We start from the raw sequence: 27,217 nt of genomic DNA, 5'->3' as shown, positions 1-27,217 counted from the left end.
TGTTCAGTCATTTCCATAGGGATTCATTTTCTAAGGGTGATTGATATTATCAAAACACTGCAAATTATTTTCATGAAAATCAGATTAACATAATGGTCAACTTTAAATGTCCACACGAAGACCCTATGAATACATTAGTTCAACTCAAATGACCAGCCACGTGCTATAATATTCTCTGCCATCCATATTTCTGTTTAAATGTTTCCTTGTGCCCTTTGCTCCTGTCTTCAATAACACAGAATAGCCTAAGGATTGTAGTATAATAGTGGTAGAGAAAATAATATACAATTTGTTGTGAGTGGCAGCAGAACTGAGACATTATTGAAAAACATTACCGAATCCACTATTATATGAAATGCTAAGAACATTTTATATTTTATTCCCCTGAAGAGTGTATTGCAAGGTTATTGTAAGCACCATCAACAGTGGCATCAGACTGCTTGCTTCTTTATGTAATTAGTTTTATCATTTAAAGTGAAGGAGCCTTCATTTTTTTGTACCTGGTTGCAGGCCAGCGTTACTGCTTGTGCGTGCACTGCGCTGCATGCACAGTTCAATGGAAATTGTTCTGCGCATGTGCAGAACTTTTTTAAAAAATGGTGACAGGGTGACCGGGGAGCCGGTTCGGAGGCATGTCCAGTCTGGGTCACTGCCGGTACTGCATACCACTACCGGTTTAGCCGAACAGGTAGGAACTACCTTTGCCTGGTTGTATGCAGGCTTCTGTAAGATAATGTACTATAGATTTCAATAGAGTAGAGGATTAGTTGCAAGCAATTGGCATACAAAAGCTTCTTCAATACAGATCACCATATTAAAAACTGGGAATCTGGAGTCACTATAGTCACAGTATTTGCTCTGGAAATACCAAAGTCATAAATTCAGTTCTCTAGAAATTATAATATACAGTGTCTTTTCTTTTAAAATAACTTATAGAGGAAAAAAATAGTTTTAAAGAAAAATAGGTGAATGGCCCTTCATGACTACCTACTTTGATGACTTCTTTAAACATTAATCCCATTTCTTCCCTTGATATCTTCATCTTTTTCAGTTAGGAAGTTTAGCATCTTAAATACCAATTCCTTTTACAACTGAGTACTATGAGCTATTATAAACTGTGTGTGTATGTCTATGTATGTGAGTTTTCACATTTTCAGTTTTTGACTTCTGGCAATTTTTCCTAGATTAGTTCCTACAGTTTTTTTGCAAGATTTTTTTTGGGGTGGGGTGGGGGGGTTTGCTATTGCCTCCTTCCAAGGGCTGAAAGAGAATAACCATCCCTAGCTGACATTGTGCTTAAGGAATGATTGAAATTCAGTCTCCTAATATCACTATTCCAAATTGTTAAATAATGCTACCTATACCATGTAACCTATGCATCCTCCTCATTATGTGAAGCTCTGAAAACTTCAAGAAAAGTTATAGTTCACAAGTGCCTATTGAAACAATTAATCTTAAATCTTCATATTAAAATGGATAATATTTGCTCTATGTTGTGGCTTAAAAAATAGAAAGATGACATTTCATTTAAATATAAATACTCTCTTCAAAATAACTCATATATTGCAAGCTTAAGCTATCCTTTTCTGTTTCTATTACTCTACTACTGGGATCCAAGGTCTTCACATTTACTATGGGTTTTCTGTCTCGTGCTTTTTCACCCAGAAGCTACCTTGGAGGACTGGAGGCGTCACTGAAACAATATCATAGATACTTCCTCTCTACCTTGCATAGGTTCTTTAGAACAGTGTTTCTCAACCTCAATTACTTTTAAGATGTGTGGGCTTTAAATATTCATTTTAAATGATAATGCGAAATTTTTCAAACATTCTCTATATCCACAGATTACATAATCATTAAATAAATGAAGTAGGACTACATAATTAATCCCTTAATTTTATTTGGATATGTAATCCAAATAGATCTATTTGAATGTAATTTTCTTTTATGGCTTTTAACACAATTTCATAATAGTCACTTTGGGGCATATGACCAGGTATACTGGTCACAAGTATAAGAAAATAATATATTGCAATTATACTATAATTGTGCAGCATGTAAAGAGTGGCATTTTTAAGGCACAATAAAGATAATTTCCATTAACGAATATTCATTGTTTCATGAATTGCAAGTTGAATAATAAATGTAACTGTTTTGTATGTCATCATGATTTACACATATACTTGACTTTTCACTGTTTCTATTAAAGGCAATATATTTATTTGTTCTAATTATAAATATTTAGATGTTTTCTCTCAAAGAAAGCAATTGTGAATTTATTTAATGAGTCAAGTTATTGATTCCTTGTTTTAGATAATTCACAAAATAAACAAATCCAATGACTGATGGGTCATTCTGTCAGATGTTATCATTAATTCATAATTGTAAACAATATGGAACAATTTCACTAAATGCTATGATAAACTTCCTACAAATGGATGTGTTTGCATTAAATGGTACATGCTAGTGAATCTTGGCTTTGTTTCCCCATATCATAGGCCATCTCCCATATCATAGGCTATCTGTACAGGAAGAGTATTTTTGATATATCACGTTACATTGCTAAGTAACATTCTGGCAAAATGTTCTAATATTCCGATTTCACAGAATTTGTATTCTACTATACAGCATATACAAGAACCATGATACAATTTCCTGATTATAACATATATTATTTTGTTTAGGTAATACTGATAATTCGATCAACCTTTAAACTTTATACTTTAAAGTATTTTCTTTGAACATTTTGTCCTGCTTTTATATATTTTGTGTAGCAGAATAAGAGATTCACCTTGGAAATCTTTCTTCTTGGCTTTACAAAATGTACTGTATCTTTCATGATATGTGGAAATTGTGTAGATGTTGTACACTAGGTTCACTATTAAATAATGTTCCCAATTTTTGAAAAACAGGCAGACTGTTATTTATTTATTTATTTATTTAATTTGATTTGTTAGCCGCTCCCTCTCCACAAGGGACTCGGGGCGGCCATTGTTACCATTATGCAAGTAATATATTTTCTGCTAGTGTACCCGTACCAATTTCATTTGCTATCTCTATCATACAATGTAAACTGAAACACATAATTGTTTTCTTTTCTTTGAAAATGGTGAGACATGGGGTAATATAGCTGCCCCTTTAACTTACTGCTATACATTTCAAACCAAGATATGATTTTCTAATTATAAGATGAAATGTTGCTGACATTAGGTTAAATATATTTCTTCCTTCCAAATCAATTTAATGATAGCTAGAAATAATTGGACTGTAGGTAACTAAAAATAGAATAAAACTTTTTTAAAAATAGGCTGTGGTTTTACATTATATTTGTACTATGTTTTTACATTTGATCAATATTCAGAGTGTCAATTTTCTAGGTATCTGATTTTGTAAAGTGAACCTATTTAAATTCTTTTTGTCTATGCATACTAATATGTGTATTAATCTAAAAAACTACTGTGGCTTTGTAAAGAAATTGGCACACAGTTTGTGGAAAATCACAGCCCATTTTTTTTTTTTTAGTAAATCATGATGAGGCAAAAGAAGTAGGAGATGAACCACCTTCGGTGGAAAATAAAATAATAAAAAACTTAGAATTCTCTGGAGAGAATTGAGTTTTTCCTGTGCATTGTTTGATTAATGGCAATAGAGAATTAAAAATTTGGTTACACTGGTTTGGTTACAATCTTGTTTATGCACCCTAAATTTGTGCATGATGATGCCCAGTGAAAAACTAAGCTTATTTAATGGAAAGAAAATCATAATTGTTTGTTGGAACTGTAGCATGTTATTAACTCATCTAATAGTTCAAAATTTACAATTTCATCTCAATATTAATCATAAAATAATTTAAAAGGCATGTATATAATTAATTTTAGGTATTTTGTTGGTGTGCATATAGTACACAGAAAAGGTTATATCACAGTGGCTGGCTCTTCTAATGTATTTAGGATGATCACTTTATTGTCAGAGAGGAACTTCCTTCTTACTCAGATTATGCAAATGTGTTGAAATACTGTAAGCACTTTCAAAGAGTAAAACATAAGAAGAACGGTTGCACAAACTGGGTATGTTTAGTTTAATGAAAAGGAAGACTAGGGTAGACATGATAACAGTGTTCCAATATCCCAGGGGTTGCCACAAAGAAGAGGGAGTCAAACTATTTTCCAAAGCACCTGAGGGTAGGACAAGAAGCAATGGGTGGAAACTAATCAAGGAGAGAAGCAGGTTAGAACTAAGGAGAAATTTCCTGACAATTAGAACTATTAATCAATGGAACAGCTTGCCTCCAGAAGTTGTGAATGTCCCAACACTGGAAGTCTTTAAGAAGATGTTGGATAACCATTTGTCTGAAATGGTACAGGGTTTCCTGCCTAGGCAGGGGGTTGGACTAGAAGACCTCCAAGGTCCCTTCCAACTCTGTTATTCTATTCTGTTCTAAATATGAGAGTTGGAGGAGGATTTCTCTCTAACACACACACACACAAGCAGTCATGTCTCTTTTTTCAAATTGAAATGGCTACTCCCTAAACTGCTCTCAGCTACCTCTGAATGTATGAACAGCCACTTGGCCATACATTTTCCTACCATAGGTTATGAAACATCTCTTTTGAAGAATCTGCCCAGTCCTTACATTCTGAACAAAAATGGTTATTTGAATACGCAGAAATGTGTTTTTCCAAACAATATTTCACGTATAAGGAGTATATTAAAATCAGTCCATAAATATTATAGTTGAAGAGGATACTTATTAAAGAACATAACTAGAAAGGGATTATTATATATTTAGGATTAGAATGATAAGAATTCCATCTTAGATTTTTTTTAGAACTTCTCAATTTTTTTCCTAACTACTATGAGAATAAAAAAAAAAAAACCTTTATTGTAGAGTGATTTTTAATAATTGTTAGTTAAGCTATAAAAGTGTAAGTAAGTCCCTTATGAGAATATGGAACTTATTTCTTACTTGCTTTTTGGTAGACAATATGAAAATTGCATTTAAAAATTAAACTTTGTACAAGATTTTATTGTAAATCAGTGTGTTTGGGAATTAAGAACCAAATCTGGCAGATTATAAATATCTTTATAAAATATAAAAGTATGCAGGAGGCATAATTTTAACATTATCTTCTAATGAAGTCATATTAAAACCACTCTGAATATTAGATTTCACCAATAAATCAAATCTGTATCTAGAAATACAATACTTTGTGGATTTAAGGCAACCTCCCCAAAAGTAATGAACCCAAATGTACTGAGATAGAAACTTTTGGAATTTTTCTACAGAGTGCTGTTGGAAGCAGGTGTGCACATAGGAATGCAAGAGACAGCACAGGTTTTAGGATGTTATTATGCAAGTGACATGCATTATGTAATTTGCATCAGTATGGCCTATGTCATTGGCACAATGATGCATACGATGTCAGCGTGTCTTAGAATGGATACCTGCATCCAGAAGCTGCTGTCCTTGTATATTAAAGAGTTGCCGGGTCAAAGCAAAATGATTTAAAGCTAAGAATTATTAAGAATTATTCTTAATTTAAATGTAAGCTACTGTTTCATTTGAATACTTCAGTTTCAATATTCTACTCCAGAATTAAATGTTAAATTTGAGAAAATGTAGATGTTGCAAATGCTCATATCTTTTAGATTGAATGACAGGGGACACAATAATTTGCTATAGCAAGAAAAGAGTTCCCATACAGCAGGATTTGCAAACTGTTAGCCCTGAGCTCTTCCAGTTGTGATCATTAAAAAGAGGCAATAGGAAACACTTAAAATGAAACCAGAAAGAAAAAGAAAAGTCTAACCATTATAAATCCAGGGAAAAACAGAAAATGACACCTCCCGTTCCATTGTTTGTAATCCAACATTTTATACAGACAAAAATAAAGTATATTGGGGCATTCTGACAAATGCTACAAACATTCAAACATTTTGTTTTTATGCAACAACTGTGTAAGAGGAACACACAATTATGTAAGTTCCTCCTATTCCCCCCATAAGTTCTTGTCTGCTCTCTGTGAACACAAAGTGTAACTGGCTTATATTGTAGGTTTTAACTGTGAATGGCTTCAATATATTTATATTTAATTTTAAAATTGTTGGCCTAATATGGCTATACGTTGATCATTACAACAATGGCTTGAAAGAAAAATAAAAATGACAAATGACACAAAATTGCAGTGATATTTAAGGTGCTTTCTTTTTGTCTTTGAAGGAGTTATCACTTTTCATAGCCAGTTCATGGTTCTGACACTTTCTATGTCTCTTGCTTGTCATTCTTTCATATATAGTCTATCAAGAGAATATTACTTCAAATACAGAGCTGAGTAAATTGTCATATAAAAACATTTGGAAACAAGGAAATGATTACTGCTCGATTATTATTGAGATTTGAAAATTATATTAAATGCTTAAGCATGGTGATGTATCAGTTATTTTTGTTTCTTTTTCTGTGAATGCTGTCAAAGCACGATCAAATTCTAGTAAAAAGAGATTGTTCCACAATGGGATTTCCAACTTCATTGTCTACTGCTGCTTTGTAAAATTGAGATTTAATTTATGATCCCGTATGACCATGTTCCGCAGAAAGGTGCCACATGTCTTGAGTCGGTTCTAATGCTTGCTGTTCTCCAAGGAATAAGCTGATAAATATTTATACAGCAGTCTTACATACTTGCGGAAGGATACAAGTACAGGACTGGGATTTATCAAGTCATATATTTTAATTTGCAGCTGCCAGAAGATGTGGCAGTAGTAGTAGCAGAAGAAGAAGAAGCAACAGAAGCAGAAGTAGCGGCAATTGTGGCTTGACTGCCAACATAGAGTGGGTCCAAGCATGCCACTTTAGCTGCAAAGAATGAGTGGATGCAATGCAGAACTGCAAATAAATTTGAAAATTCCAATTCCTGAAAGTGAAAGCAAAATGATCAGGTATGAGAGACAAACCCATTTATTTATCATATATTGTGATAAAAGAACCAGTTGCAGAGTCACAAACACAAAGGCTTAGGAAAATCAAATATATTCATAACACACCCAGTTCTACTATTCATTGTGAAACTACATGTCTCACTACAAAATTACTTTCTTTGCACCCAGATTACAAAACTCAGTTTTTATAATTTTAAAATATAAATTTGTAACTATAATTATTTTATATTTCTAAATAATTGGCAAAAGATAGCTAAATAAAAAAGATGTGATGGATATACTCCTTGTGGTTTGCTCTTTTAAGTAGTCTAAAGTAAATTTTAGTTTACATACTTTACATTTTTTATCAATCTGCAGAGACTCAGAAAATTTCTGATCATGAAATTGTAACAAATTTTAAAATCTCGGTGTTCAAGACTTTGTGTATCAAAAGTACAAAATATAAGAATATTGTATATAAAGACCCTTTTTACCCATTTCTTTGCCAGACTATTCTTCAAGCACATCCCTATTTTGGTCATTAGAAGTAGAAATAGGAGATCTTACAACGTAACCCACTGTGACATTACAGTACTAATTTTTTGAAATGTAGATTTTGTATTCTAATGAATAGGAAAAATTGGGAAAGAATAAAATTGAGTTTTATGGGATTCTTCCTCCAAGCTTCCAATCTGTCATCACATCATATACTGTCGATATGATGTGATGACACAATGAATGTATCATTATTGGCCCAAATCAGTCCTGATATTTTAAAAGAGAAACAATTGATTTTTCTACTTTTGTCTGCTACTCCTACTTTGTGTGTGTGTCTGCATGTATGCATGCGCGCACACACATCTTTGAGTTAGCTTTCACTTCCAGTGACAGTATGGTCAACTCCCTGCAGTTTTCTTGGAAACATTTTTGAAAGTAGTTGCCTTTGCCTTATTCTTAGGGCTGAGAGTGAGTGACGGCCCAACCAGCTAGTTTCAGGCTGAATATAGGAACAGAACTTAAGGTCAACTACTTACTAGCCTGATGCTTTAACCACTACACCAAGCTGCTTTTTCTTCTCTTAGTTAGCTACACTCATATTGCTGTGCCATATCTGAACTCAATACACAATGCTCTGGCTATGCCAGTTAGAGACTCATGACAAATTGGTTAGAAAAGGGTGACAGTATGTACGTCCTGTTACTTAGTTACCAATAATTGGATAATAGGAAAGGAATCTTGTTCTCCTCTTTACCTTTGCTTCAATCTGCTTAGTGTCGGGATTTTGAAATAAAAATTTAATTTTACTCTTGCCGTCATCTGAAGACCCTTTAAGCTGGGAAAACTTGTACCGCCATAGTACAGCCTACAGGAAACAAACAATAAAAACGCATATATACATTAACGTACAAAACTGCTGCAGAAGAAAATGCATATCTGGGAAATTTTCAATCTACCAATATTAGCAAATATATTTTTTCTCTCATCTGAAGTGAACTTTTTAACTTCAGTGATCCCATTTAATAACAGAAGGGAGATATCAGGAAAGAAAAAAAAAGTTCTTTATTTACGTTTTGTTAAACGAATGGTGAGTGTAGTAATCTGGCGCTATTTTCTGGTCATCTTTATTACTAAAACAAGGTATCGGTTTCCCATTGTGAAATCAGTGATTTGATAACAACTGCCATATGTAACCGTTGGCAATGTAAACAGATAATAGGATTGCCATCTAGAGGCAATGTTCTAAATATGATAAAGTCAGAGTGGAACTTACCATGTGATCCTGTTCCATAGTCCACATGCACTCAAATGACATAGTTTTGGAATCCTTCCCCCAAGATTTAATATTATCCTACGTTAAGTATAATTTTAGCTTAATACTGCCTTTCTTAAATTGGGGGAATATTGTGGAATGTTCTGTATCTGAATTTGGTTGATGTCATATAGTCACAAAATATCAAACCTCCTTAAGGGACACAACATTAAGAGAAACCATGGATTGACAGGGCTTGTTCCCATCTTGGAAAACTACAGAATTAAGAGCCTTAAACACAGAGAACAAAGAGAACACTCTCCTGTTAACTAGATGTATCATCTTTAGTGAGGTATACCAGTATACATATTAAGAATATAACTGCTTCTGAAGAAAGGTGAAGCAAAATTTAGCATACAATCAAAGTAAAACAGGTATTATATGTATATTAATACAGGAAAACAGTAATCAAAATGGTATTATTTTCTTCAGCAGTAATGAAATATATTGAAACTCAGCTATAAAATCATAACACGCCACACTGAGACAATCTATGTTGGCCAATATTCTGCCTATAGTAATATAAGAAATGAAAACTTAGAGGCAGAATAAGATAGAGATATCTATCTACTGTGTTAATCCTTGAGCTAATATCCTATTTCTTCTCTTCCTCACATCCCCCTCCTGCCCTCCCTCTCTCCTATCTATCCATCCATCCATCCATCCATCCATCCATCCATCCATCCATCCATCCATCCATCTCCTCACATGCATACCAAGAAACAATGACATAAATAATAAAAATAAAGGGTGATTATGTACATATTGATATATATACACACACGTATACATGGACACATTTTATGCTGTAGAAACTCTCTCCATATACATGGACAAATTTTATGCTATAGAAACTGTTAGATATTAACATATATCGCAGCAAGTCTCCACTCAGGTCCGCCGCTAGGGCGGGAACCAGGTATCATTCTGATTGGTCGAGAGGCGTACCTGATCCCTATAAAAGGGGAACCCTCAGACCACAGAGTAAGCTGGATCACTATTACTATTAATAAAGAGCTGTTAAGTCACTACGTGTCCGGAGTCTGTTCTCTCGTTGCCCAAATCTAACAGAAACTCTCTCCATATACATGAACAAATTCTATGCTATAGAACTGAATTCCCCAACCTTTCTGGCTTTGTGGACTGGTGGGGGGGATGAGACGATGGTTCAGTGCAAGCAATAGGCAAGTGCATGCACATGCAGCTCCATTTACATGAACGGCAGGCACATGTGCCTGCCATTCATGCAAATGTATCATGCATGCATACACTTGCCTGATGCTCACACAAGTGGAGATGTGCATGCGCACTCACCTGCCACTCCTATGGTCTGGTTCTGAAAGGCTCAAGCCCTGGTAGTAGGCCATGGCCTGATAATTCTGGACCCCTGCTGCAGAAACTCTCTGCCATACATTTTATTATTACACCTACATAATAATTGTGACTTTGGTCACCCAGTTACACCCACGATTTTTATGCCATCGGTGACACCTGTGGAGTTTTCTCAGTTTAGACAGGGATTTGGTGGTCAAAAATGTTGGTCTCAGTAACAGGAATAACACATAACACACACATCCCCAAAAATGAGAGATAAGGCTAAATTAATAGTAATATGAGCAATCTGGGAGTGTTCAACATATGTATGTTCAGGAAAATTTGGAAATATCTGAAAATGTTTAGAAATAAATTCTTGAAAATGAATTGCGTCCCCTATTGGACCGGAGCGCCCTTCGCACAGTCACTCATGCGCTTGTGACGTCCCGGCTAGACTACTGTAATGCTCTCTACATGGGGCTCCCCTTGAGATGCACCCGAAGGCTGCAGCTGGTTCAGAATGCGGCTGCGTGGGCAGTCTCGGGAGTCTCTAGCTTCTCCCACGTAACACCTCTCCTGCGCGGGCTACACTGGCTACCTGTGGCTTTTCGGGTGCGCTTCAAGGTGTTGACCATCATTTTTAAGGCGCTCCATGGCACAGGACCTAGTTATTTGCGGGATCATATCCTGCCCCATACATCCCTCCGGCCGATTCGCTCACACAGAGAGGGACTCCTCCGGGTGCCGTCCACTAGGCTGTGCCAGCGGGCGACGCCTAGGGGAAGGGCCTTCTCTGTGATGGGCCCGACCCTCTGGAATGACCTTCCCCCCGACATTAGAATGACTACGGATCTCCGCTCCTTCCGTCAGAAACTTAAAACCCACCTATTTCAGCTAGCCGGCTTGGCCTAATTCCACCTATCCCACCTCAGTTCTATTTCTAAATTTTTAAGATTGGTTTTAAGGTTTGTTTTTTAATTTTTATAAATTGTTGTTTAATTTGGTTTTTACCTATGTGTATGATTGTTTGTATGTTTTAAATTTATTCCTGTACACCGCCCCGAGTCCCTCCGGGGAGGGGGGGGGTCTAGAAATTTAATAAATTAATTATTATTATTAATATGGAATTTCAATCAAACCAGCCAAATATGTGAATTGTACAAATTTTGGCATCAATTAGATTTCTATTAATTTGAAAATATGTAGTTGCCTTTAAATATAATTATAAATCAACATTAATCAGTGAATGATTATTAAATCAACTGTTATTTCAGAAAGGTTTTCAGAAACAGAACACCGATGTCTTCTCTATATTTCAATATTCCTTTATTAAACTTATGGAGCAATCGTGCTCCATTAAACTGAAAAGGGAGAGACAGAAATAACTTTAGGAGCAAATGTCAAAAGATTGAAAACTGCATCCATTAAAGAATGTTCCTTGCCCCACTGATCCTACAAAAATTACAGCTTTCATTTCCAGTTTAGCACCACCTGACTTGCTGATGTTTTCTGCTCCTGTTTTTTGTTGTGGAGATGGGAAATTTGTCTGGTTACCTACAACTTCCAACAAACCTCACTATTGGCTCTGATGGCTAGAGATTGAAATTACTGGTAGCTGAGTGAGAGGTGGGAGAAACATTGCTTCCCTGTGGTAAATAGGCTTGAATTGGATTTTCAAAGTACATGCATGACTAAGAAATTATCTACAAGCAATTGCTCAATAGTATTTTTTGGGACAACCCTTTGGTAACTGTTCTGTTGCAACCAAAAGTCCCTGAAGGTATAAAAGGGGTAAAAATGGTCAATATGGGGGATAGGATTCAAATAAAGGGAATGGATGAATGTATATATACAATGCTGGTCCCAAAATGTTTATATAAACTTTCAGCAAACTTTCAGAGCTGGATTAGAGAGGCAGCAAGGATGCAGTTTACTAATCATCCCCAGTGTTAGGAATAAGTTGCTGCAAGTTATACTTTTCTATGCATGCTGGTGGATATTCTTATGCATTGCTTTATACTTATAAGAAGCATGGAGAAGATGATGCTAACATGAAGCATATTCTAAATCTAAAAGGATCTTCAACTGTTCAGATCTTCATATAATATATTTCTGGGTGGTTCAGTTATGGAGATTGTAAAATCTTTGCTCCAAAGAACTTCACCTACTACTTATTCTGATATCTTTGCAATGCCAATTGACAATTTCCTTTTTTTTTTTTAAAGAAAGGGCTTTATATTTGAATATCCTAAACAGCAGATTATGCATTTTCACAACTAAAAAATGACTTTGTTTTATACTTTGCTTACATAAGATGCACAGAAACCATACTTGAAGAACAGAATGATTTAAAATAAATGAAGTAAACCCACTTAACATTCATGAATAAATGCAAACTGCCTGAAGCAAGAAGCCAAAATAAACAAACAAAGCACAAAAGTGCTATAACTGCATAACTGAGCAAGATTTGTTAACTTGACTCTATATTAGCATGTAGTATGCTTATTGATTTATTTGATTGATACTCTACTTTGCTTTGTACAACTTTGTATATAACATTTCCTCCTATTCTTTTTCTCCACATTAACCCATGAGGCGGCTTGGGCTGACAGAGAGTAGCTGGCCCGAAGTCATTTGGTAGCATCTGTGCCTAAGAGATGCACAGAATTCTTGGTCTTCAGACTTCTACTCCAGCACCTTAATTGCTATTCCGTGTGACTCTTCATATAATAATAGCCTAACAAACTCTATCGTCTTTCTGTTTTCAGAGTTAATGTATCAAATGTGACAAATGTTAAGTATGGTAGCAGATAACCTTACCTTTAAAACATATTACATTGTAAGACAGGTTATGGGAGGCCAGACCCCACTGAATAAAATAGAAGTAAGTTTATCCATTGTGGTATAGGGAAATAATGAAGAATGGAAATTGTTTCGTCTGCATGCTGTTTAACCAGGTAGGACATTACTGTGCTTGCAAGACATTTTCCCCCTATTTTTTGTTTTGTTTTGTTTTGACTGCAAAAGATCTCATGACAAGTTCCAGAAGAACCCCATTCTTATTCTTCTTTTTACTGCATCAAATGGGTTTCCTCACTATGAAAACATTTAAAAAGAAAAAAAAAGTAGTTTCAATCATGTGTATTATAAAGCCAGTCTATTTAGCTATGCCTTGAATTACTATCCTTGCATCAGCCACACTTCCTGCAATTTTATACTCGTCATGAATAAAAATAGCCTGCAGTATGCTGGGTGCTGGTTTTGGCATGGTGAAAAGCTGTAATTATTTCTAGGGCCCTTTCCTTTGCTTAGCACACACATTATTTAATTTTAATTGGAAGCTGCACAATTAGCTTCAATGCCTGTTAATAAGACCCACTTTCAGAAAATATGGAACTGCTAAAGCTATTTGAATTCTAGAGCCAGCAACATTGAGAAAATAAGACCCATTTAGTGCGGGAATACTTTAGCAGTGGGCAGCCAGATGTCTTGCGGACTCCAAAAAATACAACATGAAGACAAGTGTCTATGTTTGTTTACTGCAAAACAAATGATATTCAGAAGCAAGCTGGTTCTGGATTAAAATAAACCTGTGGGCGCCTCTTTTCCAGATTCAGAACGCAACTTCCTCTAGCAGTATTCTAGGAGTTTCCTCAGTTGCTTCCTCCAAATTCCTCTCTCCAAATTCCTCAGAGAATCAGGAAGCTGCAGTGGGTCAGTGACTGACAGTTGACCACTCAAGTGTCAACTGGCCCAGCTGCCCTTTATTCCTATGGACAATCAGCCAAAATCCCTACCAGACTCTTGGATAACTCCACAGGAACCATTAACTGGTTGGAGTGATCTGGGAGGAGTGAATTTAACCATCACTCCTCTGTCATGGTCAGATCACTCACTCCTCCGTCTTGACTTCCCTGGTGCTACTCCTCGCCGCGGGGAGGCGGAACCGGAGAACACTAGATGGTTCCGCCCCAGGCGCTTGATGGAACCAGACAGGTTCCAGACGGAGCTTGGGCCACCTCCTGCAGCCCTGACCCGCCCTCGGGTAGAGGACCTGGTGACCGCGTGGAATAATGCGACTACCGGGGCCTTGAACCGGGTGGCGCCTTTGCGGCCTCTCCGGCGGCAACGATCCACCCTGGCCCCTTGGTTTACCGAGGAGCTAAGGGTGATGAAGCGCCGCAAGAGATGCCTAGAGAGTCGTTGGAGATCCTCCCGAACCGAACTTGACCGAGCACAGGTACGAGCCCATTTAAGGACGTACCTAGTGGCATTGAGAATGGCCAAACGTCAATATTGTGCCGCTCTCATTGCATCCGCAGAGAACCGCCCTGCCGCCCTGTTCCGGGTGTCCCGCTCTCTTCTGTTTCAGAGGCCACGGGAGGCCCCTTTACAGGGCAGGGCAGAGGAGTTTGGGAAATACCTGCAGGATAAAGTCGCTCAAATCCGGAAGGATTGGGTCCCCTTCAGTGGCCCAGTCGAGACGCCAGTGGCGAGTCTTGAGAAACCTTTTTGGGAGGAGTTTGACTTGGTTGTCATCGAGGATTTGGACAGATTGCGTGGGCGACTGCGACCTACCACATGTTTGTTGGACCCGTGTCCCTCCTGGCTTGTACTGGCATCCTGGGAGGTTACACGCGACTGGCTCCTGGACCTAGTGAACGCTTCGTTGGGTGAGGGGTCTCTCCCGGCCGCCTTGAAAGAGGCGGTGGTGAGACCCTTGCTCAAGAAGCCTTCCCTGGACCCTATGGAGCTGGTCAATTATCGTCCTGTCTCCAACCTTCCCTTTTTGGCGAAGGTTGTGGAGAGTGTGGTGGCTTCTCAGTTTCCACGACATCTGGAGGAGAATGATTATCTAGACCCGCGCCAGTCCGGCTTTCGCCCTGGGCACAGCACTGAGACGGCCTTGGTCGCGTTGGTAGATGATCTCTGGAGGGCCAGAGATAGGGGCTGTTCCTCTATCCTGGTCCTATTAGACCTCTCGGCGGCTTTTGATACCATCGACCATGGTATCCTGTTGCACCGACTGGAGGGGTTGGGGATCCGGGGCACCGTCTTGCGGTGGTTCGGCTCCTACCTCTCCGGCAGGACGCAACGTGTGTTGGCAGGAGAGCAGAGGTCGACCCTAAGCCCCCTCATCTGTGGGGTGCCACAGGGGTCGGTCCTCTCGCCACTCCTGTTCAACACATACATGAAGCCGCTGGGTGAGATCATCCGTGGTTTTGGGGTGGGATACCACCTGTACGCTGATGATACTCAGCTGTACATTTCCACCCCGAACCACCCCAACGAGGCCGTCGAAGTGATGTCCCGGTGTGTGGAAGCCGTACGGGTCTGGATGGATGACAACCGACTCAGGCTCAACCCTTCCAAGACGGAGTGGCTGTGGGTTCCGGCTCCCCGGTTCAACCAGATAATTCCATCTCTGGCCATTGGGGGCATTCAACTTGCCCCCGTGGAGCGGGCGCGCAATTTGGGCGTCCTCCTGGATGCCAAGCTGTCCATGGATGAACATGTGACAGCTGTGGCCAGGGGGGCGTTCCATCAGGTTCGCCTGGTGCGCCAATTGCGCCCCCTATTGGACCGGGACGCTCTACGCACAGTCACCCATGCGCTGGTGACGTCTCGCCTGGACTACTGTAACGCTCTCTACATGGGGCTTCCCTTGAAATGCACTCGGAGACTACAGTTGGTCCAGAATGCGGCCGCGCGGGTGATTATGGGGAGCACCAGGTACTCCCATGTGACACCACACCTGCGCGAGCTGCACTGGCTTCCTGTGGTCTATCGAGTGCGTTTCAAGGTTTTGATTACGATCTTTAAAGCGCTCCATGGCTCAGGACCTAGTTACCTCCGGGACCGTATTCTGCCCCATACATCCCTACGACCTATTCGCTCGCACAGAGAGGGACTTCTCCAGGTGCCGTCCACTAGACAATGCCATGGGGCGGCGCCTAGGAGCAGAGCCTTCTCTGTGGCGGGCCCAGCCCTGTGGAATGACCTCCCCCCGGATATTAGGACCACTACAGACCTCCGCTCCTTCCGTGTTAAGCTCAAGACCCACCTTTTTCAAATATCTGGCCTGGCCCAACCATAACTTCGTTACGCTCCTGAGGGGTTTTTAATTCAGCAATTTTATTTAGGGGATTTTAAACTGTGTTTTAACTGTGTTTTTAGCTGTGTTTATTGTCTTTCACCTGCAGGTCTACTCTCCTCCATGCACAAATGTAATTGTCCTTGTTTTTTCGTATGTATGTGTGTCCTATGTGTATTTTATCTTTTTGATTGTACGCCGCCCCGAGTCCTTCGGGAGAGGGTTGCGGCTAATCAAATAAAATTTGATTTGATTTGATTTGATTTCTCTCTGTGGGAGATCATGTTGAATCAACCTTGGGGGAGGGGACACAACCAGTGTGACTTCTTATGTACAATACCAACTATTCCAATTAATCATAAAAGGGATGAGATGTTTTAATAAGGTACTTGTTGTTCTCTTCTCACTTATTGGGTATGGATGACCTTTTATTAATGTGTTTATATTTGGAGTTTCAGCAAATAAAAAAATATCAAGATGGCAGCTATGACCCATGCAAAACACATAAAAAAGAGTGAGGTACAATTTTCCAGTTGTGACTATGATTCTTTTGAAGAATTATAGATGCCCCTGGTTTTGGGCGTCTGTGTGTCTGTGTATTGTATCTCTACTTTACCAAATCGATTTGGATATAAAAACATAATGTCTTTCTAACTGGACATAGAAATGATTGAGTTAAGGATTTATTGCTTCATCATAAACTCATTGATTACTAAGTGTTCTAATTAAACCTTTATGTTTCAAGTAGGGCAAACTACCTGTGCTCAAATATTAATTATACTACTAATTAAAATTAATATATAATGAAAAATGATGCTTGAGGAATTAAATTTGTCTAAAAAATTAACTAAAAGTAAAATTTAAAAGTTCAGAGATATTAGATTAAAAATTAGTTCAGTAAAATATTTAAGTACAAAAAATGGTGTTCCACATTGAAATCAGCTGAATATTCAACCCTGTTATATCTATATAGATTAAAGGTTGAAAATTTGGTTAAAGTCATATTTATCATCCCTTGAATTACAGTACAAGATTGCTCTTGCAAAGTGGAAGGTTGGAGATGGGGAGACACAGAATGAATGTTAGTACATATGAGGCTTCATTGCCAGTAATCAAACAGTTTTGGTCTGCAATCTTGCAGTTTATGTAAAATATTATATGAAAATATGCTACTTTTGTGGAATATGGCTTTTATTTCTTACATTTGATGGGAATAAAAAAATCTTTTATGAAATACATAATTTATGATCTTTGATAATGTGTGGAAATGTTGAAGATCAGAGCTATAGAATTCATTAGGTAGTTCCGACTAAGTCACGATCTAGTCAGCTCATCCCATCTTATGTTAGAAAGTGAGAAATAAAATTAAGTGATAACTCCATGTATGCCAACTTGAGCTCACAATGAAAAATAATTATATAAACATCCTCCCCTCCCTTGCAGTAGTCAACTTCAGCCTTGCTGCACAATCACCACAGCAGTACAGTACACTCTAGACACCTACTTCTTGCAAAATATCTGGGACTTTTAACTTCCTGCCAGCTTGTCTATTGACATTGGAAGTTGGCCGGCAGTTGTAAGGTGGTCCTCACTTAATATCCCATAATTCTTGCTTAAAAACAGAAACAGATTAGTGATATAAAGTCTAAATATAATAATTTAAACAAGGGATAGAAGGGGAACTCATCAAATTTGCAGATGATACCAAGTTGGCAGGAAGAGCCAACACTCTAGAAGATAGGCACAAGATACAGAAGCATCTTGCTTACACTGGGCTCTATCTTGAACACTGGGTCCTATATAACAAAAATACATTCAATGGTGACAAAAGGACGGTTCTACATTTAGGCAAGGAAAACCAAAAACACTATTGAGACAGGTATCATCTATTCCAGGTACCATCAGTCCTGGTGAAGAATCACATAAATATGATCTAGCAGTGTTCTGCAGCTGCCAAAAAAGCAATGAAATCCTAGGTTGCTTTAACAGAGGAATAGAATTAAGATCATGTGAGTTGCTAGTACCACTTTATAATGCTCTGGTAAGACCACACTTTGAATATTGCATCCAGTTTTGGTCGCTATAATACAAAAAATGTTGAGACACTAAAAGAGTGCAGAGAAGAGCAATGAAGATGATTAGGGGATGGAAGCCAAACATATGAAAAACAGTTGCAGGAATTGGGTATGTCTGGTTTAATGAAAAGAATTACTAGGAGTGACATGATAGCAGTGTTCAAATATCTAAGGGGCTGCCACAAAGAAGAGGAGGGCCAACCTATTCTTCAAAGTACCCTGAAGGCAGAACAAGAAGCTAATCAAGGATGGAAACTAATCAAGGAGAGAACTGATCTAGATCTAAGGAGAAATTCCATGATAGAACAATTAATCAGTGGAACAACTTGTCACCAGAAGTTGTGGATGCTCCAACACTCAAGATTTTTAAGAAGAAATTGGACAACCATTTGTCTGAAATGGTATAAAGGTTCCCTACTTGAGCAATGGGTTGGACTAGAAGACTCCAATGTTCCTTTCAGCTTTATTACCCTGCTATTCTGGTCCCAATTGCTTTTGTTAGCTGAGGACTACCTGTACTATTTGCAAGGAACTAAATGGTAATTTGTAATTCATCAATAAGAAATTTTGTTGATGTAATATATTAAGAGAAACAACTTATACTCTATATTATATGTTCTGATATTATTGTAAAATAAAGCTTTTTCTAATAGTATTTTTTTATTTATATATAAATATTTTGAAAACAGTGTATTGTCCAGGAATTTCATTATACCAAAAAAGCAACAGATATAGTAATAATGATAATAATAATATACATAGTAGTTATAGCAATATTAATAGTTATATTAGCTTAACTATGGTCATGTTCATTATACTAGCATACTTATAGATAACATTCATCTTTTACATGCACATAACAATAATCTTTCTTCATCTAATCCCTACCTCTTATATCCAACCATTGATAAAATCTATCCCATGTTGAGTATTACTCTGTATCTCCTTTATCTTTTATTTTCAATGTCAGTCTATTCATCTCTGCACAATTCAATATTCTACGAATTATGCTTTCAACTGATGGGGTGATATCATAAAGCTTTAATTGATCATAATCAACCTGTCCTTTGACTAATGCCAGAAAGACAATCTATACATTAAGAGATAAGTGTTAGATCAAGCCTCAATTTCAGAACATTAATATTTGGGGGAGACTAAGCAGTGAGATTTCAAGGTATCCCATAACGTATTCTATAGAAGTAGAAACTCATACATTATTTATTATTTTTATTGCTATGTAGATGATTGCACAACTCAGGTTGCTCAGACAACTGAAAATAATTTATATGTACTGGCTAATATCTAGGGTTCAGAATAAATAAAACTCAGATAAATAAAATCTGAATGTCCCAAATATTAATAATGATGAAAAAATGGGAGTTTCAGTGAAAATGCAATAAAAAATAATAACTGGTGCACTACGTTCATATCAGATTGTGGATAACACACAGTATTTCTACTTCCAAATATTATTACAGTGCGTAAGAAATAATTCTCACATTTATGACAGTTGCAGTGTCCCAGGATCATGTGATCCCATTTTGCAACCTCCTGACAAGCAAAATCAATGGGGAAGCCAGATTTACTTAACAATTTAATTTAACAATTGCAGTAATTCACTTAACAAATGTGGCAAGAAAAGTAGAAAAATGGGGCAAAACTCACTTAACAAATTTCTCACTTAGCAACATAAATTTTGGGCTCAACTGTGGTCATAAATTGAGGATTACTTGTATCGGTTTGTGACACAAGACTAATGAATACAGATCTATAATCCTCCTACACAATCATAGTATTAGATATATGGAATGGGAGTTCATAAGCTGTAAACTACTTACATTTGAACAAGACCTTTAATTAGCTTTTTTATTCTTGAAATATAATAATTTAAACTAAAGTGCCTGGAAATTGATTAAAGCTCACTAATAATTAGTATGTTGAAATCCATTAAATAGCTAGTTGCAAATTAATTGAAAGACAATTTTTAAATAATTTGTTGAGCTACTTGTAAGTAATTATGAGATAAATGAAATGATTTGTAAGTAATTTACTTAATTTGATTTAGCGTATAATATGTTAACAGTGAATAATTATTTTTTTCTAATGACTGGGGAAAATATGTAGGAATACAAATATTAAGAATAATGATGGATTTAATGTCTAATACATTTACAAAGGAGAATAAAGCCATGTTCATTAGACAAATTGGTCAAAGAGATTTATTATGTTAAACTTTAACTGGGAAGAATTTAATATTGTTTGATGGAAATGCATGAAAAAAAAAGAACAGAGGGATGTGGATGGAAAATAATTTGATAATGGCTTTTTACAAATCAAAAGAAAACAGAAATATGTAACAAAAATATGTCATGAGAGAACAGCAATAAGAGTAATATTGCATGGTTAAAGTTATTAAACTAAATTAAATAAAACACAAAGAGCTCAATCTGAATACAGATTTAAATCATAACTAATATAATGAAAATGAAACATATACACAATAATTCACAAATTTTGGATCCTGTAGACAGGATTTATAGTACCAAAATTATAGTAGCAAACATTTGGAAAACTTTTAATTGTATAACTAGAGTCCCAAATACAAAAAAAGCTACACTTTTAATTTTTTGTAATGAAGTGTTCTCTTACAAAGATTATATTATTACTATATTATTAGGGTGTAATGCTAGTTCGCCTTCTTATGGTGCACTGTGGATAATGCGACAGTGTGAACTAAACAAACTAGCAACTGTAGATTTTTCTGGCTCTCAAAATATATAGCAACTACAAAAAATCCATGTATGATATGCCAATAAATAAATAAATAAATAAATACTTCAAACATAAAATAGAATTTAAAACAAGAATTTTCATCTCTCTTCTTGAATATTTATTAGGTGGCTAGAAATTAACTGAAAAGAATTCTAGCAGTCAGAGAAATGCATTCCTGCTATGGTTGTGTTATTTGGGGGCTGTGTAAAATAAAATCCATTACTGTTGATTGTGTTGTGTCTTCATTCAGCTGCAAACAGCACACTTAGTTCTGTTTATAACGTTTAAATATTACTAAAATTATAGATCACACTAGCTATTTTTTCTGGGCTGGCTGGTAGGTAATATTTAGTAGTCTGGTACATAGTACTTAGGCCTATTTCTGGCTTAAGCTTCAAGTGTCCATTGTCCCCTGGGAGAGAAGAATTGAAATGTTTTGAGCTTTATTCCTTTAGAAAAATGTTCAACAACTTGAGTGAAAAATACTTTGCTGAGTGATATTATAGAAGCACTTACCAAATATGCAGTTTCAGTGTGGAAACTGAAATTCTTAAAACTCAACTCTAAGAAAAACTTAATCTGACACAAATGCATACACATCTGTTGCAATGGAATACAGAGTGTGCCCCATGGATTGCTCCAAACCAAATTTAGTCTTCAGGTCAGGTAAGTAGTTTGGAAGAATTAGTAGTATTGCCTGACAAGACCTGAAGCATGTTTCCGAAGTGGCAAAATCAACAGAAAAGCCACTGATCAAGCTTGCAGTAATCATGGCAATGTGAGAGTTGAGGATATGTCATGGACCTGTCAAAACAGATAACTTGCTTCAGGTGAGTAAGCAAAGTATGTTGCCATAAGGCTAGAAAAAGTATTTCAAGGACTGGGTCTGAATCTAATGGTTACTGTCTGCTAGGGCTGCTGGTATTTCTCTTTGATCAATACATTGTGCCAGTGGGGTATTATGATTAATGCAGTTGCGTTAAATTTTCTCTGCTGCAAAGATATACTTATGAGCTCATAATTACATTCATATCCTCTGTTCAAACAGTTTCATATCAGCTGGGTTTCATCAAACAAAACAGTTTCTCTAAGTGGCTATTGGTTTTCATTTTGTAGGAAAGAAGCACAAAAAGACAAACATATAAGCTTCAGGATCCAATTTGGGTTAGTCACCAGGACCAGAGATTTAATCTTCTGAGCTTTCAGAATTATGCTGGAACCCATCCTCGCGTTAACTTTTCTCTTATCAGATTGTGACATTTTGGTGAAAGTGAAGTTCCCTGAGGATGTGTTCCAACACGAGTCCCAAAGTTGGAAGACTAAACCACTGGTCCAGATGAACAGATCGGATCCTGCAACATTAACTGGGGACATGTATATTTGCCTTCATTTGTCAAATATAGACTCTTCCTTGCTTTGCTATTAGCATTGCAGAACTACAACCTGATTTATGACTAATGTGGAGAGTGATTTTTTTTTTTGCTATTACAACTAGATTAGAACAATATCACCTAATCCTAAAAGCAATCTATAAATAGAAAGCTATTTCAGCTTGTGTCATTTGTTCTAAGTTGGGGTAGCGAAAAGGAACCATTCTAGGCACCTTAGACTAAAACCTTTAGAAGTTATCACTGTTGTCAGAGTAATTAATTGTTAAGGGAAGGCACCTGCTCTGATTTTGTTTCCCTGGGCAAGTATAGTTTCTACTTAACAAACTTTTGAGTTGCAAACTTTTTCCAATGTGAACAAACTTGTCGGTAACTCTAACCTAGTGGATCCTGGAAAAAGCAGGAAAGTTTATGGTGCACCGCATATATACACTTGGAAGCACAACTGCACAAGTCTCCCATCAAGGATGACTGCATCCTACACCTGAAGAGAGTGGAGATGGGTACAGAACCACATGAAAGAAGATCCAAACTCCTCAGGAAGTAAGAGGATTGTCAAAGGCAAACATGAACAGCAACCTGGGAGAGTCAGTCTGTGGAGTCTGTGATTAATTGGATGGAGAAGAAAAAAGGTTGAATTACACCATGTGAGACCATCCAGAAGGATAGTCCAAATCCACATTTATCTTGACCTCCCAAGTGAGGCTCATAGTAGGGGAACCAGACAGAATGGTCAACAAGACCTGGAGTCATGAGTCTCATGCTATTGGGAAGCCGTGACCAAATTAACACCCATTTATCGCCATGGAGAATGGTATATTGGGGCTGCCCACCATTGTTCATAGGTGAAAACTAACCAGCATACACCTCATCTCTCTGCCTGTGAGTTGTCTTGAGTGGCGGCACCTCATTGTCTTGTTGGAAGGCCTTAGTAACAGTTCCAATGGACTGTGGGATGACGGGTCCACTCTGGTGCCAGTAGCCAAAGCTGCAGAAGATCAATGCCAAAGAGGTCTTCCAGACCCAAAGCCAGCCTTCTCCACCACTGAGAAAATGTCAACCTAGACCATTCCCCAAGAGCAAGAGGTGAGAAGCAGCTGAGGTGCTCACTACTACTTTGAGGATATGAGGCTTATTCTTCATGTTTTGTTTTTTAATGTTGGTTGGACATATGAAGAAAATGGACTTACAAATAGCCTCTTGGAATGTAACCTGTTTGTAATTCAACTGTAATTCAAAAATTTATTTTCATGCAGTAGTTTTCATCCCATTACTGTATTACAATTTTATAGCAAAGAGTAAACATGACTGTATGAAATATTTGCAGCTGATCTTGATAAACTGAAATAATCAGCAAGATGAGAAATGTAGCTCAATTTAGTCTGACCAAATTACAAACCAAAGCCAGTCCATCTCAGATTCCTGGTGATTCAACATGAATGCAATCTTCTATGTTTTTTCTCTTAAATTCATCTTAGGGTCACCAGTACTCTGATTAAGAGGCAGCATCCATTCTTTCATCATAAGAGTTTTATATTACTCAGGATTCATTGGATTAGGTTATGGAGAATGTGGCAGTAAGGTTACGAATATAGTCAGTAGTCCAGAAAGAATGGGGAGAAGACCAGAGAAGAGTAGATGTGTACATCAGAAACTTTATAATACTTGTGTCCAAAGCAAATATTTTTAGCTATGATCACTTTTTGCATTTTATATCTTGTTTTCTACTTATTCACATATTCTGCTATGGCAGAAGAAAATAAAATTCATTGCTTCTTTTTTTAAAATTCAGACAGGAGAGAAGTCTGTAGGTCAGTGATGGCTAACCTTTTTCCCATCGTGTGCCAAAAGTGGGGGATCGTGTGTGGGTGTGCCCACACCCATAATGCTATGTGCGTGACCCCCGCCCTCCCCGCCCCGCCTTTGGCATGCAATGGACCTGTTTTTCGCCCTCCACAGGCTCCAGAAGCTTTCTAGAAACCTGGGGAGGACGAAAACAGCCTCCCCACTCCCCCACCCCAGAGGCCCTCCCTGAAGCCTCCAGAGTGCGAAAAACAGCTCTATAGGCAAACTGGAAGTTCGGGAACAGACTTCCGGTTTGCCTGTAGCCCCATTTTTTGCGTTCCGGAGGCTTCAGGGAAGCCTCCTGAAGGCTCTGGAAGGTGAAAAACGGGTCTATGGGCAAACCGGAAGTGAATTTTCCTGAACTTCCAATTTGCATGTTTGGTTGTTTTTCGCCCTCCTGAGGATTCAGGAAAGACTCCTGAGGGCAAAACCTGGCGTTTAAAGAAGGCTAAAGTCAGCTGGCCAACACGCATATGCGCCCTGGAGCTGACAGGGCAATGTCTTGCGTGCCCTATCAAATGGCTCTGCATGCCACCTGTAGCATGTGCGCCATAGGTTCACCATCATGGCTATAGGTCATAGTCTCAGAAGGCGTATTTTTACTAGAACGAGTTAGATGTTAAGATTACAAAAACATAATTTCACAATTCCATTTTTTAAAAAAAAGATCTGCAGATGATTTTATAATCATTTTTAAAATCAATCAATTTTTCTTATATTTTTTTCTTCCTGACATATGATTCTCTCACTAGAAGTACTTTCTCCAACATGTTTCACCTTGGCACCTTTTGGTAAAAGCTTTCTTCAAGTACAAATCACCATAGCATCACATTTTGACTATTCACCATTTTCTTATTTATTTTCATTCATCAATCACTGAAATAGCTCCATCATTTGATTCTTGGGATTAGAGCACTGATATAATTCTTTTGTCCTTACCTTTGTTGCAGCATCAAAGCATACAAAGCCCATGCCAAAGTCTATGGTAAGCCCCATAAGATGACTCTCCAAAACACAGGCATATGTCTTACACTAGAAAAAATCAAAACAATACAACATATTAAATGGTATTTTTCTGGCTATATTCAATTTCTAAAATGGTGGTTAAAAGAAAAATCTAAACATTAGTATACATCTTATAAATGAGCCCAATAAAATGCTTGCAATTATATATAGTGCAATGTGAGCAATCTCATCCCCCACCCCTCACCTCCGAAAGGCTGAAGGAATCCATTTCCTTGTTGGCCACTTGTTCTTAGCTGCAATCATTGGCTTTGCAAAACATGAAACAATATTTAATGTGCTATTTCATCCTGAGCAATCCCATGCTAACCTGAGGGACTTTGTCTGCCAGATAGCATGAACATTCCTTAGGAATCAATCTGAGTCGGTCACCGGAACAAGAGGTTTAGTCTTCCAAGCTTTTAGACTAGTGCTAGAGGCCATTCTCAGGATACTTCTTACACCCATTTTGGTAGAGTGAAGTTCCCCGAGGATGAGCTACAGTATGTGTACAAAAGCTCAGAATATAAAACCTCTGATCCTGGTGACCAACCCAGACTGGGTCCTGCAACATTATTCTGGGATATATATGTCTTCATTCATGTACATTCCTTACCATGGCCAGGAAGATGATCCTGTGCCCTCCCACCCAAAGGTGAATAGGTCATTCTATACATGGATCACACGGTTTTATTAGCAACAATATGAAACAATCCATTGTTGTATTCTGTATTTTTTGTGGTTTTTTTATTTACTTTCCAATCATGCTTATCTTCTGAGTTAAGAAAGAAGTTAGAGAGGAATGCAGAGGGTATAATTCACTTTTTATAATAACTCTGTTTACCAATGCATAGGATGGGACTTTTTCCCAGCTGGCATCACAGTAATTGCTTGAAAAGTATCTTCCATGATGTATACACTGAGCAAGTCAAAGAATAAGATTTAACTCAGATGTTCAGGACTGTGTATAGTTCATGTGCTTGGCATAGCTTTATAAATGGTGCCCAGAGGTTTGGATTTTAAAAAAACTATGCCTTGTCTCACTGGATGTCTTGCAGTGTTTTAATTTCAGGCCCTTGTGTATCTCCAAAAGTGAAGCCTTGTTGTTTGCAGATCTCTGCTTTGTAATAGTTTATTTCTGATAACTGATTGAGCTTTTAAAGAAAGTCCTGGAAGTGAATTGGATATAAGCAAGTTATATTTAGCAAAATATATGCCTTTTACTAAAAGATAACTTGAAATATGCTAAACTAATATCAAAAAAGATTATAGATTTACAAGGTATAGCATTCACAACATTGAATTACTAGCACATTTCTATACTAAGGCTACAATAATTGCTAATCAAGTCTGTATAAAACATATAATAAGTTGCTTAAGAGCAAAGAGAGGTTGAAATTGCTTCCACATGAATTCTCTTTTATTCTTTTTAATCAAATTGATTACTTATGATTCATGTCTTAGTTTGGCAGATATTTATAGAGCAAATAGATAATCTGAGACAACCCTATAGTCTTTCCCAAATCATGAAATATTTTCTTGGCATGCACCTTTTCAATATGTGCTTTCCTAAAGTAAATTACATAGCCAAGTAATACATTTAGTATCTGGAATATCTTCACTTTGCAATGTAGCATTATTTTCAAAAGTTTACTTATCTAAGAAACAAACAAGGGATTTATCATTTGAACTCTCAATATTTTATGGTTCCTCCTAATCCTGACTTAAACTAATACAATGCCACAGATGCCAGAAAAGGAATTTAAGTTACTTTCAATCAAAATAGTTGCCATCTTATCTTCCCAGTATTCTTCTTTAATTTGACAAGTGCCTTTTTCCTTGGAGATTTTGTATAGGTGATACATTTGTATTGTCATCTAAATTATGTAATAAAGGGTATACTTTTTCTATCCTATCCTTAATAAATGAGAAAGTTATTTTCTAAACATACTGGCTACCCACCTCAATTATGCAATACAGTGCATTCTTTACCCACAAGTCT

The 27,217-nt window shown here is 37.2% G+C and overlaps 1 protein-coding gene across 2 annotated transcripts in view; it reads right to left on the bottom strand.

The window, feature by feature from the left end:
• Nucleotides 1–5,874: 5,874 nt before the first annotated feature.
• Nucleotides 5,875–27,217, bottom strand: part of SNTG1 (syntrophin gamma 1) — a 220,754-nt gene continuing 199,411 nt past the window's right edge. For both annotated transcript variants that reach the window (XM_081953428.1, XM_081953429.1), the window contains exons 17-19: nt 25,153–25,245; nt 8,168–8,278; nt 5,875–6,911 (exon numbers count right to left, since the gene is read on the bottom strand). In XM_081953428.1, coding sequence (XP_081809554.1) covers nt 6,714–6,911; nt 8,168–8,278; nt 25,153–25,245 — 402 coding nt within the window. In that variant the 3' untranslated portion in view covers nt 5,875–6,713. The remainder of the gene's footprint in view (nt 6,912–8,167; nt 8,279–25,152; nt 25,246–27,217) is intronic.

This window comes from Natrix helvetica (assembly GCF_964273705.1).
Source record: "Natrix helvetica genome assembly, chromosome: 4".
NCBI classification, from domain to species: Eukaryota; Metazoa; Chordata; class Lepidosauria; order Squamata; family Natricidae; genus Natrix; species Natrix helvetica.
The sequence above is the reverse complement of the archived record's forward strand: the minus strand, read 5'-3'. Positions and strand labels throughout refer to the sequence as shown.